We start from the raw sequence: 20,293 nt of genomic DNA on the forward strand, positions 1-20,293 counted from the left end.
AAACTAGGTGAAATAATGCTGTTCGTTTAAAAGAATGTTTGAAAGAAGAACAAATTAAAATACATAAAAAAATACACAAGTATAGTAAGTTGTGTGTTTTGAGTTGCAGTTTTGATAAGAAATGTTATTATCAGCATATTAGAATGATTTCTGAAGGATCCTGTGACACTAAAAACTGGAGTAATGACTGCTGAAAAATCAGATTTGCCATCACAGGAATAACTTACAATTTAAAATATTGTTTAAAATAGAAAGCATTTTTTATTGTAATAATCTTTCACAATATTGAGTTTTTTACTGTACTAATTGATCAAATAAATGCAGCCTTGGTAAACATGAGACTTATTTGAAAAAAAAAAAAAAAACTTTAGAAATTATTGTTAACGCCAAGCTTCTGAATGGTAGTGTATTTAAACATTTATATAAAATTATTTTATTTTTTTTTCTCTGTATTGTTATTCATAATTCAGTTTGGTCTCAGACGTTTGGACTCTATTGTAGATTTCCTTCCAACTTACTGTTCTGGTCTTACTAACACAATCATTTTTGTTAGTGTTTGAGTGACCAATTAGAAGGCATTCCCTTTCATAAATTGCCAGAACTGATCTCATACTGCTAAAACAGTGCTTTATTATCTATGGCAGCAATATCTGAAGATATGATAGTCCCCAGTAATTATGGTCGTATCTTTGTCTCTGCTCTCGGACGTTCTGTGATCCATTGCATCTCAAATATGGTTTAATGTCAGCCAAATCCATGCTGAAAGCTTTATTTGTTCTTTTTGTTTTTGAATGAGGGGGCCACTCTGTCCCCTTCTCAGAGAAACTAATTGATTGATTAAATTACCATCTAATCATGGTAATTTAGGATCCTGACACATGTCGTTGAACGCATTCCTAGCCAGAGATGCTCAGATAACCACAAGCTCGTTCCAATCCTTGATGGATCCCAGCAATAATTGCAAGCTGCTCCTGGTGACAGCTTCTATGTAAAATTGCTGTTGACATTAATGCAATTGTTTTTTGCTAACAAATTGACAACGGTTATTCTTAACATGATATGATGTGATAATTAGTGACAAGTGTATGCGGGTGTGAAAGTAACATGAAGATTGTATATAGTCATCAAATGAACATCCAAAAACACATCTCCAAACATAAAGTCTTTCAGAGTTTACTTATCATTTTAAGAAGGATAGTTTACTTATCATTTTAAGAAGGACCAGCTAAGGTAAAAGTAATAAAGAAATATAAATTATACATAATGATACATATGTCACAATTCAATGCATTGCAGTGCATCATCAAATCATAAATTAGATTGCGACTGAAACTGCATCTAACACGAGACCTGATAGATCAGATTCAATCTCTCGTACCTCACAGAAATGTCTCTGACCGCGCTGAGATAAGTCTGCTGGTTTGTGCTTATTTGGATGACTTGCTTCGTCAATTATTGATCTGCAGGACATATGAATGCACAAAATAAAAATATTGGTAAAAGGATCTAAAATACAGTATCATGACAACAAATATTGCTCTATTTATATGATTGCATCAGCACAGCCCTGTTACTACTAAAACTAATATGTCTCTAAACCATAAAGAATAACAAGTGATGGGCCAGAAGTTCATACTCTTCGTACAAATCCTTCCAGGTTCAAATCCCATTCTAAAACACACACTACATTAATCAAGTAAAATTGCATTCCTGTGCTTCTGGATGTATAACAGGAGCAGGGTATAATCTGGTTGTGCTCGAGTTAGTGATTTCACTGATTTGATAAACGTGACCCTAGAGTAATGGTGGATTTGGCTATGACTGGTATGGCCTCAAAAGGCCGAAAATCTATTTCAGATAACTGATTTAGAATTGAGAGTCCCATATTAATAAATATTTCCTATACACTACCGGTTTGAAATAATTATTATTTTTTTAATGATTTTAAAAGAAGTATCTTATGCTCACCAAGGCTGTGTTTATTTGATCAAAAATACAGTAAAAACAGTAATACTGTGAAATAGTATTACAATTCAAAATATCTGTTTTCATTTATGAATGCATTTTAAAATGTAATTTATTCCTCAACACTGATGTTAAATCAAGTTTAAAAAAAAAAATTTGCCCTCAAAACCATTTGACCAGACCAGGCTGGAAATGTAACTTTTAAAGCTTTTAGTCATCCTAATAACACGAGCGCTGCATAATGGAGTGGAGCAGATCAGTGCAAGAATTTCAAATATTGGGGAAGACTTGTCGGTATGCAGTTTTCCCTATTGCTCTCGTGCCAGTAATCATCCCTCCGTGTGCCGATGTTGGCGTGCATGCCATAGGTTGCCGACCCCTGCAATTCCATATCTCTGTAAGAATGGACATACTATGAATGTGCAGGCATTATTAATAGAAAAACGGTATTCCACAGCAGCCGTAGAGCATTTTTAGAGGATGTATTAAGCATTTATGTTTCTGTGCTTTCACCGAACGTCCTTTCAAACGCTAAACAGGGGTCAAAACAGGGTCACTGATATCTCTAGAGGACTTGATATTCCACAAAATGTGTATTGTGGGTATTGTACGTTTAAAAAAACTCATTTGAATTTATGTTTCATGGCTTCACAACTGATTTCTCTTTTTTTCAGTTCCAGGTGATGTATCTACTACCCGGTTGACTTGAGTCATATCTCCAGTGAGGGGAGTGGTAGAGCACCAGACCCTTGACCTCCTCCTCAATCCCTACTGGCTTCACGCTCCAGCTCGTGAGCCTCAGAGCCCTGGATCTCTTGTCTCTCACTTCCCCTTTTTCCTCTGGACCTTGACGTGGGAACAGCGCCGTAACAGACCGCCCAATGCTGAGGAGGAACTGCCTGCTGCTGTTCCTGTGCTTCCTCTTTGAGCAGAGCTCCTGCGCTCCCTTCCAAAGCAGGCCAGGGCAAGAGTGGCCCCACAGCCAGACGGGGCCATTGGCGGCAGGAAGGAATGGAGGTTCCAGAGGGTTCCAGAGGGTCAAGAGGGGTTGGGTGTGGAACCAGTTCTTTGTGCTTGAGGAGTACATGGGTTCGGACCCACAGTATGTTGGAAAAGTAAGAAGTTCTTTTTGATCATGATTGCATTTCAATTTCAACACTGGTTAATAACTGTAACAGCTTTCAGAAGTCATACTCTGCTGAGCCAAAGCCAGTGCCCGATCTGTCGGCCTTTCCTTTAATTTGTTTAATCCAAAACCCACTGCTTATATTCACTGGTCTAAATTAATTAACACATTCTGTCCCATGTTAAAGGAACTCGGATACTCAATTTCTTAACCCAAAAGCACGTAGACAGCAATTTGACACTATATTTTTATTACATTGATGTGTCAGTAGGTGCTTTTTTTACCATGACTTACAAGATAGTTATGTAAGAAAACATATGTAGTGACAGCCTACCCATTTGAAATAATTTTACAGTGATTGATAAGCATCAAGGAAAGTTAAATCACTAAATTCAGAAGTAAAATAAACTCAGTTGAGTAAGACCAGGAAGACAGCATCGACAAATTCAGTCTCATTCACTAACCATGCATACAAACATATGTGCATAAAACCTGGGTCCAGAATTTTCATGCAAATCACAAGTCATTTAGAATCTAAATTTGGAACCAACTCAGACCATTTTTGGCTTGCTATTATGTAAACCCAAAAAAAACAAAAAAAAAACTAAACAAAGAAATAAAATAATAATAAATAAAGTAAATACAAAAAATAAATAATTACATACATAAATACACGTGTGTGTGTGTGTGTGTGTATATATATATATACATAGATGCTACATATGTGTGTGTGTGTGTGTATATGTATATAAAATACATTACTTATACACCATGGATGAAAGATAGATTTAATTCATTGCAAATTATATATATATATTTATATATTATGCACAATTTAAAAAATATATGTTATATTTAAAGTATTTTAGTATACTTTAAATATATAGTATACTTCTACAGTATACTTCTTGTCTAAGTTGATTCTAACTTTAGAATAATTTGAATTTAAGTAAGAAAGAACAAACACTTGCATGCAAATATTAGTGAAGGAGAGAATAAATGTCAAAGCAAATATAAATCACATTGTGGTTTCTGGCTGACTGTGTTTATCTGTTACTCCAGAGAAAACACTTGGTATATAAAGTATTTCATTAAAGAAAAAAAGAAAAAAAAAAACGTGTTTATGGTAAATATATCAGCACATACTGGAAGCGACAACATCCAGCCATAAGACAATACAGACAGGGAAACGTTGCCATTAATTCTAATAATGATGTAGCTGACAGGTCAAATAATGTAATTTTTCTATTGTATTGCATGTGCATGAATCTGTCATCAGGTGAAAATTGGCTTTTAGCATGATGCACACGTTTTGTGGGAAGACATGTACACACTGACAGTGATCTTTAATCACAAACCATTCATATTCAGCAGTGCATTTCCGAGTATGCAGTCATAACAACACAACATGAAGCTGGAATCTAATTTTCATGCAGAAAAGTGCCGTAGCCTTCCAAAGAACATCGCCTTTAGCAGATCATAACCCGGCCTGATCTTTCCACACACTTATCAAGTAAAATGAGACATTTCAGTATGAATATCATTTTACTTTAGTAAGATTCATCGGTGATTGGCCTTGCCTCTGTGTCACTGTCGCCTACTTTTTCCAAATACATCCAGACATGTGGAGAGGAAGAGACTAAACAAATCTCCCAGAGTGAAGTTCCTTCTTAGTAGTGATTAGGGCTTCATTTTGTGCCAAATTCATCTTAAAACAGATGGCTTCGTCCCGGGCAGAGCTGAGCATGATTTGAACACCTCACTTTATCTAACATTTAAAGAGGATTTTCCCTCTAATGAAGTATGAACTTGTGCCCTCCACCCTTTACCCAGTTTTAATAGAGCAAATCACCTGAATATCCTATATGTCACTGCAAGTAGAAGTAAATGACATATTAGCATTTGCTTAACTTTTTATTTTAAACTACTGTCAGGATTTTATTCACTTTCTGCAATAATCGTTTCATTAGCAAGTAAATGTGAATGTACCTAGAGAACTAGGAGAAACAAAGAAAAAAGTGACAATGGAATGCTCAAGGTCACAAGACGTCAGCAAACATGACTCGTGGCACAGAATGAACACTTTGCCACCTTTGGCGGCATCTGCTTTGCATACTTTTCAGAGCGGTTTGCGTAAGACGTCTTAATCAGGACAATGAGCCAAAACACTAGCAAAAATGATTAACATAATGCAAAATAAATAAACACAGCAATGCCACAATGCACATTCAATGAGATCTGAGACCGTAGCAGATCATGGCTGGGGTTTAGAGGTAAGAGGAAATACAAGAAAGCTTTTCTTTTGGATTGCTTTGTTTTTACCTTGAACCAGGGACTGGCTTTTGTCTATTTTGGATTAATAAATGCAAGACTCTCCTAACATTTGTTTACTGCTGTGTGACAGAGAGAGGGTGGGGGGGATCAGCTGCGTGCCATGGTGTCAAAGGAATAAACAAAATAAAAAAATTTAAAAAGAGCGGAAAGAACAATGCTTGCGTTTCTTTAGGCTTCTTAGCCAGGCATAAATTGCACTTGGGACTTTGTATTGTTTCTTTGCCATGTCCATTAACTTTATCTATCGCCGTGCAAACTGCTTTTTGTTTGTGCAAGGGTTGGTATTTCGGAAGAGTGAAGTCTCTCATAACCTGTTACAAAACACAACAGAATATATCACATTTATATATCACAGTACTATGAACTAAAATGTATATATGTATACAGTATATACGTATATATAAACACTAAAACCACCACTAGGTGGAAGCAAGCCCCTGTCTTAATGAGTGATTAATTGAATCATTGATTCAAACGATTCGTTCAAAACGGCTGATTTACAAAGCAAGTGACTTTATGAAAGGATCATTGAATTACTGAATCAAATGATTTGCTCAATAACAGATTCATTCAGGAACGAAACACCGTAGTGTTGATCTGAGAGGCACAAATGTTCTGCTCTAACTTTGTTTAGATCTATCTTCGTTGGCGAAACAGAAGACCTTAGCAACCACATAGTAACACACTACAAAACTAATAAGAACACCTCCGCAACTGCATAGTAACGCACTACAATCCAATAAGAACAACCACCCATGACATCAAAGAATCATAAGAAAGACCTCTGCTCCACTCACATTTTCTTTAACCTCCTGAGACCCTGCATCCTCATATGAGGACATTATATTTTAGTGAATTTCTCTGAGACTATACATGCCACAGTTTTACAGGTTTTCAGAGATACTAAATGTTTGGCGGTTTCACCATGACCACTCCCTCTCCTTGGTCTTCAAAAATGTCTGATATTAATTTAGTGACACTCTTATGGAAATATGATAATATTTAGTAATTGTCATTTAAATCGGACTAATTTTTAAACTGTGTGTCATAAATCAACATCTCAGAAAAATGTTATGGGGTTTCAAATCAAAATATGACTTTCTGTTACGAAACAGGATGTTGATTTCATACATGTCCTCATATGAAGACACCGGGACTAAAAGCATGTTTATCATGCATTTTGGGAGACACAACAAATGAATAGGGAAAGAAAATATATTTCAATTTTCCTATGAAATATTATATATTATTATGAAAATCTTGTCAATTATTACTCTCAATATTACACTTCTTTTTTCATTACATGTTGCCCCAGAAACACATTAATATGCAAATTAGATTTAATTTATAGATACATTATATATAATGAGAAAACCTGTTTGTGGCCATTGTACACACATTTTGCATGAAGAAAAATGGTATATCAAATCATTCTATTATAACATAGTTGAGAATTATCTTTATACAAAGTTTGGTAAAAAAAAAAAAAATCCTGAAAACTAAAAATGTATTGGTGATTTAAAAAAAATCAATTGTTTTTGTCTATGCATGTTCATTCATGTTTTTTCATTTTTTTAAAGAAATTGAGTCCCGATGTCCTCTACCAAGGACGTAGCATAACTTATGAATGAAATATCATTTTTAAAAATTTTTTTTGTTTACTTTTTTTTTAATGCTCTAAACAATCAAAAAAAAAATGTATTTTCCTAAAATGTTTTGCCGGGTCTTAAGAGGTTAAAAGAACGTAAAACTGTAATTTATTATGCTTAAATTCCATGGCCTTGGTCATAAAAGGAAATAGTTCTATATAAGGATATACCAAACTTTCAGAAATATGCTCTGATCAAGATCAGACACCTAAACTATTACTTAGAGTGTGATTATTTAGGCAACGGCAAGAAAATGAACAGAATGGAAATACAGCGCTAAAGCTGCTCAGTAAGAGATTGAGGGTATCAAATTGATGTTCATTTTGATTTTTAATTAATTATTGATATGTTGTTAATATACTTTCTGCAACTTCATCAAACAGAATAATACTAATAAGCAACTAATACCACAAAAAACACAGAATTCTTTAAATCCATTGCCTACTGGTGTTTGTGCCATTGATTTCCCTCCAAAATGACACCACTTCCTGGAAAATGATGTCAGCAAGGAAGTGACTCTTGTTAATCAAAGGTGTTTAACAAAAGACTAACAGGTTGGACAACAATATTGAGGACATATGAGAAAAAAAAAACGAGTAAAAACAATATTCCCAAGAAAACATGCTTTGTTTGAATAATTTCAATTAGAGAAAGGAGAATTAAAGAAACACATTGCCAGTTTTCATGTTAGAAGTCATTGCAGCACCCAGGAAAATGACAAACATGGCAATACCCAATGATTGAAATTAATTCATCTTTAAAAATTGTGTTTAATATTTAATCCATTGCACAGATACCATTTAACAGGGACATTGACATGTACTGCATAACAGAAATAACAGGACTTGTTGCAGTGGTACACTCTTAAAAATAAAGGTGCTTCACGATGCCATAGAAGAACCTTTTTGTCTAAATGGTTCCATAAAGAACCTTTAACATCTGAAGAACCTTTCTGTTTCACAAAAGGTTCTTTGTGGCGAAAGAAGGTTCTTCAGATTATAAAAAGGTACGAAAGAGATGGTTCTTTAAAGAGCCTTTGACTGAATGGTTCTTTGTGGAACCAAAAATGGTTCTTCTATGGCATCGCTTTAATTTATTTTTAAGAGTGTAGACAGGGAATTTTAGCAGTGGAGACCAAATAGATATCTTATTTTATGAGATAACATTTTTGCAAGCATAAAATATTTATTCCAAGCAGAAGAGTTGATGGATTGACACATAATATACAACAGCAGGCGAATGTATATTTATTTATTAAATTTTTGTATGCGTTTATGCAAAAGCTGTGAGCATGAGAACATCACAGCCTCCAGATACTGGCGGAACTCTACAACACATCAGCATTTTATCGTTTATTACGGAGGAATAAAAGCCTCATTGAGCCTTTGGGAATACCGAAACAAAGGCTCAATTCCGCAATTAAATAATACGCTACCGTCCTCGGTGTTGCTCAATGTCTGTTCGCAGGAAAAAGACAATCATTCGGCTGACTGTAAATCAAGTTCTCTTTCTCTTCCTCTCCCCATCCTGCTTTAGCCTTTCAATCATCACTAAACCCTCCTCTCGCTGTCACTTATGACCACCCACAATTCACCACTTTCTTTAATCATCTGAGCTAATAACGTAATAAAGACTATACATAATCTCAAAGACACAGGTCGGTGGGTTTAAGCAACTTTATAATGTAACTTTATTTATGACATCATTAGCCAAAGTGCCATCAGTCAACCTCGCTGTCTAACCTATCATATCTGATAGCTGCAATTTTAAAAAGCAAATGAACCAATATACAAAAGTAATTTGATAGGATGTGAATCTCTGTGTCATTTTATAACGCTTTAAGTCAACATGAAATCAAAATCGACCCTATTTACTTTCGTAATGCATGTTTCTGGCCTTATTGTGCATGATTCATTGACGCACATTAATCCAAAGAGGGGGAGGGGGGACTATTTTTAATGTTGCATGAAAATTCAACTCGCTCCGCCTCTGAAACAATCATTTTCAGCTATCATGAATCCCTCTAACTTTTTAACCCCATCCTTACAACCACCTGGCTTCATTTATACTTAATGACCAATTAAAAAAAAAATAATACAAAATATCCAGTCAATTCCTGATGGGAAAAATATCAAATTTATGTTTAAGTATCAGTACTGTAACAAAATTAAAATGTACATGTAGCTAAAAACATTATTGAATGGACATAAACATATATTGGGTACAATAAAATGTGGATTTATTTGTATTTAAAAATTAAAAAAACTTACCGTATTGTCCCGAATATAAGATGATATTTTTTTCTTGGAAATACATCTGAAAAAACGCGGTCATCTTATATTCAGGGTCTAGACTTTGACATGTCAATAATGCACCCACAACACTAGGTGGCGCCAAATACGCATACAACGAGTGTGCCATGAATCAGGGTCGTCTTATATTCGGGCCAATACGGTACATTTTTTTTCAATTTTTACAAATATTTTAAAATTTACTGCTGAAATCAAGAGACAGTGGAGATTTTTCTTTGATGCACAAACATCCATTTATTACCAATTCCCTCAGTGTCCTGATTACGTCTAGGACAATGAATCCAATATTCTCAAACTTGTGACCTGAATTTATTAAACCAACAGCTGATTTGCTAATGTTTTGACATTTGAATATAATGAATGAATGAATATACTTTATTGTCCTGTTTCAGGGAAATTAATCTTGGACAAGCATGACATGGCCAGTACACAACATAAAACTCGAATAGCACAGTACAGGACATACAATAAGTTACGCATAACCAAAACAATTAAAAGCCACAAGATTGTTTATGAAGTGATCTGCGACCATGAGTCAAGTCGGTCCATCATCAGCAGTGATTAAAATGTATTGCTTTAGGTCAAAATGGTTGTGGTGACTAATGAAATGTCTCTTTGCAAGGACACATTATCATAGTTATGACCAAATACATTGGATTGACTTGTAAATTGAGCTTAAAAAATGAAATCATGATGACCTGCAGAAAAAGTCTAAATGAAATGGCAAGGAATAAAACAAGTACCATAATTGCATTGGAAAGCTGAGTAAGGGTAAGTATTTAGCACTCAATAATGCTTAAGTAAAAGTATAGAATCCCCTAAATAATACTACAGTATTTAAATAAACCAAATATATAAGTATCAAAACAAAGTAATTACTCAAGCTCAAAGTAATTTTAATGCAAACTTTATAAAGCAATCATCCTACATACACACATGGACTAACAGGGCAAAAAAATGGATAAAGATATTTAAATATGCATTTACACTCCTGAAAATTTTGTTTCACTCGGAAATACGTCAGTTTACGGCAGTAAATGGCGTTTCATATTGACTCTAAAGCAGAGGGAGTTTCTCAGAAAGTTAAGCTGGATCACATTCACCTCATATCTGAGGATTTCAATCCCAGATGAGCACAAATGAATCATCAGGAGGCCCAAGTGGATCAAGGGTTTATACAGTGTGTACAAAGACGCAACCGACTGGGGTTTTTCTCTGTCTGTCTGTGTGTGTGTGTGTGTGTGTGTGTGCCCATTCCACGTCTTTGGTGAGAAAGGCACAGGAAACTGTATGTACAGGGAACACAGAAGAGGATCCGTGCCCTAAACAAAGAGCCTGATAAATGAAAAAATCACTCAGTCTAAAGGAGATGTACAGTACACTACTATGTATGGGAAAATCTGAGATGGGTATTTACAGACCCAATCTAATAATGGCAACTGGGAGAGCTGCTCCAGATCTTTTGAAGTCTCCCCATTCTCACAGTTTTTTACCTGCACTGACATCATCTTTCATTTATCTTCAGCCTTTCTCAGCACAAGCTGTTCATCAGCTGCTATCCAAACAGCTCTTTCAACAAACCATTTAGCTTTTTCATTGCCTTCGACTTCACTGTTGTCCTCTTTTTCTTAAAGGAACAGTTCACCCAAAAATAAAAAAATTCACTCTTGCATTTCAAACAGTTTTGCTGTTGAACACATTTTTTCTTCTTCTTCTAAGAATCGAATGCTCTTTTTCATCCAACAACAGTTACTATTAAGAAAAAACAAAGACCTCAAAATATCCAGCAGTTAATTCAACTTGTATGCTACACTGCATGTCTTCTAAAGACGTGAACAGGCCTAAATTTAAGTTGTCAGCATACTAGTTCAGTGTACATTTTCCTTTAGAAAAACTGAAAGGTCTCTCATTTGAATACAATAATGCATTTTCTAGAAAGGCCATCCATTTTACTGCTTGTTTACGTGAGCTCTTTCTGGCTGACAGGTCGACACTAACTCGCTCCCATTTTGTTATTGACACCCATGTCCACCTCATCTCTCCCCACCACCTATTCTCAGATTCATTCCTCGAAACGACTGCGATCTCATCTGTCCGAGGCTACCTATCATTAGCTCTCAGACCTTTTCTACATAACTTATGAAGACATGAATCTGTGCATGGGAGTCAAGAGAGTTTTACCAGGAAAGGACAATAATGCATTTTCTAGAAAGGCCATCCATTTTACTGCTTGTTTACGTGAGCTCTTTCTGGCTGACAGGTCGACACTAACTCGCTCCCATTTTGTTATTGACACCCATGTCCACCTCATCTCTCCCCACCACCTATTCTCAGATTCATTCCTCGAAACGACTGCGATCTCATCTGTCCGAGGCAACCTATCATTAGCTCTCAGACCTTTTCTACATAACTTATGAAGACATGAATCTGTGCATGGGAGTCAAGAGAGTTTTACCAGGAAAGGATGCAAAAAAAGAGAATGCGTTTTTACAGAGATAAGCACAGATGAATGATGTACACTGCACGATGTGAAATTACAATTTCAGAAATAATTGAATAATTAAACATGAATTTTGAAGTGGAAAAACTGAAATAATGAATAATTTTCCTGTACAACATACTCAAATAATCATTGTTTTATGTACAACTTTGAAAAATAAGTCACTCAAAATTACAAACTATGAAATAACAATAGATTCAATAACTGGATTAGGTTAAGATGGCGTTTGGGGTGAACTTGACCTTCAGCCTCCACGATAGAGTCAAAAGACCTCATTAAAAAATTGAGTGCTGATAGTGTTTCAGACTCAATCTAGTATGAAACACCACTTTTCAAAATCCAATCAATTCCCAAAGGATACAATCTAGTACTGCCCTACTTTTTTTTTTCTCATTGAATATTTGATTTCACTCAGAAATGTCATATTACAGAAGTAAAATGGGTTTGGAACGTTGTTTCATGTTGTCTGAAATAAAAGAGAATAAGATTTAAATGCACAATTTATACACACTATCATCCATCCCTTCAATTTAGTCTAGCCGTTTAAAACTGTTCATAAGCTAAATGGTTAAACCGGCCCTTTAAATGTATAACACACTCCATAAATACACAGCAGCTGCAGCAAGAGTTCCATAATGCAATCACAGACTGCTCTCTCCAGTATAATCAGCGTCAAATGACCAGACAGAATCTCTCCAGTGACCTGTACACTAATCAAGGTTACCATGTACATAGACCCGGCAAGACACACTGCAATTATCCATTCACTCTCTTCACCAAGCATGTCTAAAGCATTAACAGAGGTTTTGAGTGCTATTGCCATGGATCAGTTCACTGGGTGTACCATGCACGATCTATGGATGCGTTCCTTGCAAAGACTGACATAGTGGTTTCAGTAGAATCTATACTGACATCCTAAAATGTGCTTTTAGCACATTTAGAAGGCTTGCCTTTCTCTTCAGGAAAAATAGACCAAAAGGTTTACATCCAATCAAATTCTCTCTAAAATGAAATTGTCCCAACAAAGAATAATGGCCTTTAAAAAATAAATAAATAAGAAAAAAAAAAATCATATTTGTCCTTAAATTAGACAATCGGGGTCATGTGAATTTATGCATTAGGCTGTAGAATATCATTGCTGATAAAATTTTTTTTTTTTTTTTTTCCTGAGTCCAAATGAATACAATTACATGGATTCAGGAGAGATAATTCTATACCAGTATGGTTACTCTAGTACCCAGAATGCAACAGCACACTTGAGTACTCAAGTAATACTTGACCTTGCTTGGATCAAAAGTGCTTCTTCTGCACCAAATTTGTTCCAAGCCAGATTGAGCCTCTTCTGAATTCCTCATCTAGGGTTGACCTTGCAGGCTGACAGCAAACAGCTGCAGATAATAATGGATTTTGCGCTGGGGAGCTTATCTTAAACAGGCCAATCTTTACCTGTGTGTGTCTCACAACATAGCTTGGTTAAAAGAGAGGTCAGCTTTACTGTGTGCATTAATGGGACTCGAGCATGATTGGAAATGTGCACCTGATAAGACTGTTTACAGCCCTTTACTCTGATGAACGGTGATGCTGTGGAGATGCCATGCGGCACACAATGCTCGGGCTCAAATGTGTCAGGGAATGAGGCACTGCTTATAAACAGCACAGTGCAGTTGCAGTTGTTGCTGCATTGGATTGTTTGTTTTTTTCTCAAAACAAAACTTGGGCAAGGTTTTCTAATAAGACAAACATTTGTAAATGTACAATTTTTAAAAAGCTCTTCTCCAAGAGCTTTCAAGAAGAATCCACCAAACTCAGCACAGACTGTTATGGCTATATTTATAACAGAAGTTATATATTTTCTAACTGATCAGGCTAACTGGATGGATGGATGGATGGATAGATGAAGGGATCTAGATATGGATGGATGGATAGATGGATGAAGTAATCTAGATTAGGATGGATGGATGAATGGAGGGATCTAGATGAGGATGGATGGATGGATGGGGGGATCTAGATTATGATGGATGGATGGATGGATGGAGGGAGGGAGGGATCTAGAGATGGATAGATGGATGGAGGGAGGGATCTAGATGAGGATGGTTGGGTGGATGGAGGGATCTAGATATGGATGGATGGAGATGAGGATGGATGGATGGAGGGATCTAGATGAGGATGGATGGATGGATGGATGGATCTAGATGACAATAGATGGATGGATGGATGGATAGATAGATGGATCTAGATGACAATAAATGGATGGATGGATGGATCCTTAGAATGGACGGATTGATGGATGGATGGATGGATGGATCCTTACATGGCAAAAATGGGTGGATGGAATGAACAAAGTATGAAGGTGCATTTACTAGATGGATGGATGGATGGAATGAACAAAGTTTGAAGGTTTATTTACTGGATGGATGGATGGGTGATTAAAACCCTGTAGATTTTCACTGAAAATTTCTTATTGTAATAGATAAACAAACAAAAATCCTAAATAAATAAATTAAAATGCTAAATAAATAAATAAATCATGACCTCAAAAAGCTAGCAGAAAAAACAATCCGCACACGGTCAAATGCAGGGCAAAACCTCCGCAAAAAATCTTTATTATAATGCTTAATCAGAGGCCGTAAAAAAGTGCAAAGTGCAAAAGTGAAAAGTGCAAAACGTTTTCGAGACAAAAGCTCTTCCTCAACGCCACATTGATTAGTGCACACCTGCACCCATTATAACATCAATATTCACCATGGACATCATAATATGCACGCAGGCCCAAAAACACCATACAATATATCCAATTTGACCTTAAGACATTCCTATAAATATATTTTAATGTTAAAAAATTCCTCAGTGCAAAAATACCTTAATACAATATTATTAATGTAAAATGCAAAAAATGTTTCATACATAATTTCACCCATAGATCTTATAAATGTTTCTTGTATACATATATCACAAAAAAAACAATTCAAAACCAATTCCTCATTCATACCAAGGGGATATAAAGATCTCAAATCAAAAATCCATTTGCATTCTCTTTGTAAAAGACACCCCCCCTTCGAAACTGTGGTATATGTTCTATTATCGTAAAATCCAAGTCCGCTATGGAATGTGCCGCTTCATTGAAATGACGAGCTACCGGAGATTTTATGTCCTTTCTCCTAATGGAGCTCATATGTTCGATAATACGCGTTCTGATCGATCTACTAGTTTTTCCCACATACTGTTTATTTTATGACACACACAAGTCAACAGATAAATGACATTAGTGGATGCACAAGTGGTAAACTGTCTCATACAATACACTCGATCTGTCACGCAACTCTTGAAAGACACCTGTTTTCTCCGTATATATTTACAAGTGGCACATTTACGACAGGCAAAAAAGCCTTCATTACCAATACGATCTATTTTCTTGTCACCCGCAAAAGTGTCTGATCTTACAAGATAATCTCTTAGCTCAAAAAGCTAACAGATTTTCACTGAAATTTTCGGATTGCATTTCCTCCATATCTGCATATATATCTGATATATAACTTTTCTTAAAAAATATAAACAACTCATAGATTTACATTGAAAAATAACCTTCAGACTTCAATGCTTTCTGTTTATTGTGTCAAGACAACATTCAAAGTGTGTCTTGTGTAATTGATCTAGTTAAAATTGGTTTCTATAGAAAACAAGTTATTCAATAGCTGTAAACAAGACAACTCCTTCATGTCCGTGTGCAGCATTGTGCAATATGCACTCCTTCATAACAGACACTGTGGAGACAACCAATGCCTTCAGCATTACAGTGAATCTAGTTTAAAGGTTACTTAATCCAAACTCATGATTACATTTGAAGAACTACGATCCAAAATGACCATAAAATGGTGTCGGTTGCATGCAGGAACCCAAGCACCACAATAATCCAATACCTCAGAAACAATCAGACTGCAGTAACCTCACCCCTCCCAAAGCTCATGCCGCTTAGCTCACAAAAACCTGATGCCAAACTAATTCTGCAGATGTGAAGTCATTTGTATGGATAACTCGGGCTCAAATTAGGCATGTGAAATGCAGCGGCCCATTCTGAATGCATTTAGAAAAGAAGACATTTGCAGCGATAACGTATGCCACAGATGACGAATGCGCTGGCACAGCTTGGTTAAGGAAAAAGGGAATAATGATGTCATTTATCTGCACTGCCAATATAATACCTTTCACATATTTTAATCCAACTTTTATAATAATGAGATTTCTGCTTGAAGTGCACCAAAGATAGTAAAAAAAAAAAAAAACCCGCTAATGTTCTAGCAGTATCGCTCGTTCCTTGCATTGAGCCCAGATGAATTCAGAGTGAGCTGATATTATTGGCTTGAAAATAAAATAGCTTTTTAACACTTTTCCTTCAACTTGTTCATATTGCTCATTAATATTTTGAACTATGATCCATATTTCTGGCATAATTTAGATATAGGCAGGGGGAAAAAGACGTGTTCATCTGTAGAAGCATTAAAGCTTGGCTATCTTGCATCAGTTAATTAATTGCAAGCTGGTACTTTTTATAAATTGCACATGATTAAAATGCTAAATATCACTATGACAACCAGGCTGATTTGTTGCATGTTCGTACAGATGTCACTGATGTCAGCCATCAATGAATACAATTATAATTTTTACGGCTGAAGTTGTGCAGAACATCATATACACACTATTGTTCAAAAGGTTGTGGTATGTACAGTTTTTAAAAAAAGTTTTTGAAAGCAGTCTCATGCTCATCAAGGTTACATTACAGTATCATTACTCCAGTCTTCAGTGTCACATGATCCTTCAGAAATCAATCTAATACGATGATATGCTGCTTAAGAAAATGTCTTCTTATTATCAATGTTAAAAACAGTTATATGGGGTGCTGTGTGTACATTAATGAGGAAAAAAAATTAACTTAAATGATTTTAGCAAATGGCTGCAATATAACAAAGAGTGAAACATTTAAGGGGGTCTGAATACTTTCCGTACCCACTGTATATCACAAAAAAAACAATTCAAAACCTACTCCTCATTCATACCAAGGGGATATAAAGATCTCAAATCAAAAATCCATTTGCATTCTCTTTGTAAAAGACACCACCCCTTCGAAACTGTGGTATATGTTCTATTATCGTAAAATCCAAGTCCGCTATGGAATGTGCCGCTTCATTGAAATGACAAGCTACCGGAGATTTTATGTCCTTTCTCCTAATGGAGCTCATATGTTCGATAATACGCGTTCTGATACAACATTCAAAGTGTGTCTTGTGTAATTGATCTAGTTAAAATTGGTTTCTATAGAAAACAAGTTATTCAATAGCTGTAAACAAGACAACTCCTTCATGTCCGTGTGCAGCATTGTGCAATATGCACTCCTTCATAACAGACACTGTGGAGACAACCAATGCATTCAGCATTACAGTGAATCTAGTTTAAAGGTTACTTAATCCAAACTCATGATTACATTTGAAGAACTACGATCCAAAATGACCATAAAATGGTGTCGGTTGCATGCAGGAACCCAAGCACCACAATAATCCAATACCTCAGAAACAATCAGACTGCAGTAACCTCACCCCTCCCAAAGCTCATGCCGCTTAGCTCACAAAAACCTGATGCCAAACTAATTCTGCAGATGTGAAGTCATTTGTATGGATAACTCGGGCTCAAATTAGGCATGTGAAATGCAGCATTCTGAATGCATTTAGAAAAGAAGACATTTGCAGCGTTAACGTACGCCACAGATGACGAATGCGCTGGCACAGCTTGGTTAAGGAAAAAGGGAATAATGATGTCATTTATCTGCACTGCCAATATAATACCTTTCACATATTTTAATCCAACTTTTATAATAATGAGATTTCTGCTTGAAGTGCACCAAAGATAGTAAAAAAAAAAAAAACCCGCTAATGTTCTAGCAGTATCGCTCGTTCCTTGCATTGAGCCCAGATGAATTCAGAGTGAGCTGATATTATTGGCTTGAAAATAAAATAGCTTTTTAACACTTTTCCTTCAACTTGTTCATATTGCTCATTAATATTTTGAACTATGATCCATATTTCTGGCATAATTTAGATATAGGCAGGGGGAAAAAGACGTGTTCATCTGTAGAAGCATTAAAGCTTGGCTATCTTGCATCAGTTAATTAATTGCAAGCTGGTACTTTTTATAAATTGCACATGATTAAAATGCTAAATATCACTATGACAACCAGGCTGATTTGTTGCATGTTCCTACAGATGTCACTGATGTCAGCCATCAATGAATACAATTATAATTTTTACGGCTGAAGTTGTGCAGAACATCATATACACACTATTGTTCAAAAGGTTGTGGTATGTACAGTTTTTAAAAAAAGTTTTTGAAAGCAGTCTCATGCTCATCAAGGTTACATTACAGTATCATTACTCCAGTCTTCAGTGTCACATGATCCTTCAGAAATCAATCTAATACGATGATATGCTGCTTAAGAAAATGTCTTCTTATTATCAATGTTAAAAACAGTTAATTAAAGTGCTAATTAAAGTGTGTCAAAATGATATTCATCTATACATATATAACAAATTCAAAATAAGATAATTTATTTGAAATAGAAATATCTTGTAACAGTATATATATATATATATATATATATATATTTTGTTTGTGAAAATACATCATAAACATATGAATGACTATTGTTTTAAAGTTATAAATCTATGCATCTAAATAGTTTCAATATTTGCAAATTATTCATAAGGTTTTAACCAATTATGCCTTCCTCTATTTGTGACTTCCACCACTACAAACAGTTTTGCTAATAAGGTTTTCAAAAATTGGTGCACTTGGATACCAAGGTGACAACAGTGTTCAACAGCGAAGAGCTCAAGATGAAATATGAGCCAGAAATCATAGAAAAATCAAGCAAATTAAATTAGCGTGAAAAGTGAAGTTTAAAAGATTTTGCCTAAAATTCCTGAAGGGAAAAGTGCCCATTGTTATAAATAAGGGGACAGTTCTGTAAGAAAATATTGAGAAAACAGTACAGTACTTTTTACTCTTCTGTTTTGGTTGTCATCACAGCACATCCAGTAATTTGAAAAACTACTGTCAGACTTCTCCTTTGAGCCTGACGGACTTTGATTGTTTGTTTATACGCAGCTTTTCCGCTTTTCTTTTGTTTGAGTTGTTATGCAAGTGTGTTGCTGCAGTTTTGATGCAGAAGTACAATGTAGTATTCCTTAATTGCTTGTGATTAGATCAGCCGTTTATCCACCTGAGACTGTCTCCATCTGTTGGGGCTGGTGTGTTTTTTTTTTTTTTCATAAAACACACAAACACAAGCAGAAGCACGTCAGTATTCCACCTCGTAAGCAAAAACAAAGCTCACCAAAAAACTCTCTCACGCTTTCGCTCTGATCACATAATCAAACAGCGAACTGTGTGACAAACTACAGGAGTGTGAGACCACTTTCACAGTTTCCAGTGAATCTGCACCCCAGACCACCGGAAATGTGACAAACACAATATACAAACATTATATGCCACATCAGTCAAAAACACACATAACAAAACAAACAAACACAGACAAGCTTCCGTTCTCCTATTTTTGTCAACACTACAGCCATGGCGTTTGTAAAACACACATCCTGATCTCAACACACTCATTTATGAATATTAGTGATAGCCATTCCAAAACAGCAACTGATGATATTCATACTAATGGTCAAATGTTTGGAATAATTTAGAATTTTTAATATTTTTAAAGAAGTCTCTCATGTTATCTTTTACGCCTGTCTTATTATTATCAATATTGAAAACAGTTGTGCTACTTAATATGTTTGTGGAAACCATGATACCATACTGTTAAAAAAAAAGTTTGGAAAAGTGTATTTATCAAGGATTTATTAAAATGATCATAAATGACAGCAGATACATTTGTAATGTTTCTAAAGATTTCTATTTGAAATAAATGCTGTTCCATAACTATTTATTTATCAAAGAATCCTGAAAGAAAATGTATCACAGCTTCTACAAAAAAATATTAATTAGCAAAATAGTAATAAAATCCATTATAAATAACTGAGAACATTTATTAATAATTGAGCATCAGTAATAATTGAGCACCAAATCAGCATATTTCTGAAGGATCATGTACCACTGAAGACTGGAGTAATTATGCTGAAAATTCAGCTTTGCATCACAGAAAGAAATTAAAATATATTAAAATAAAAATAAAAATATTGCAAATTGTAATAATATTTCAAAATATTACTGTTTTTACAATATTTTTTATTAATAAATGCAAGAATGCAAGAGACTTCTTCCAAATCTATGTATCATCTATCTATCTATCTATCTATCTATCTATCTGTCTGTCTGTCTGTCTGTCTGTCTATCTATCTATCTATCTATC

The 20,293-nt window shown here is 35.2% G+C and overlaps 1 protein-coding gene across 1 annotated transcript in view; it reads left to right on the forward strand.

Moving 5' to 3' along the window:
• Positions 1 to 20,293, forward strand: part of LOC107753275 (cadherin-12-like) — a 148,043-nt gene that overhangs the window by 60,187 nt on the left and 67,563 nt on the right. The window contains exon 2 of the mRNA XM_016569405.1: positions 2,640 to 3,080. Coding sequence (XP_016424891.1) covers positions 2,847 to 3,080 — 234 coding nt within the window. The 5' untranslated portion in view covers positions 2,640 to 2,846. The remainder of the gene's footprint in view (positions 1 to 2,639; positions 3,081 to 20,293) is intronic.

This window comes from Sinocyclocheilus rhinocerous, unplaced genomic scaffold (assembly GCF_001515625.1).
Source record: "Sinocyclocheilus rhinocerous isolate Xijiao unplaced genomic scaffold, SAMN03320098_v1.1 scaffold411, whole genome shotgun sequence".
Classification (NCBI taxonomy): domain Eukaryota; kingdom Metazoa; phylum Chordata; class Actinopteri; order Cypriniformes; family Cyprinidae; genus Sinocyclocheilus; species Sinocyclocheilus rhinocerous.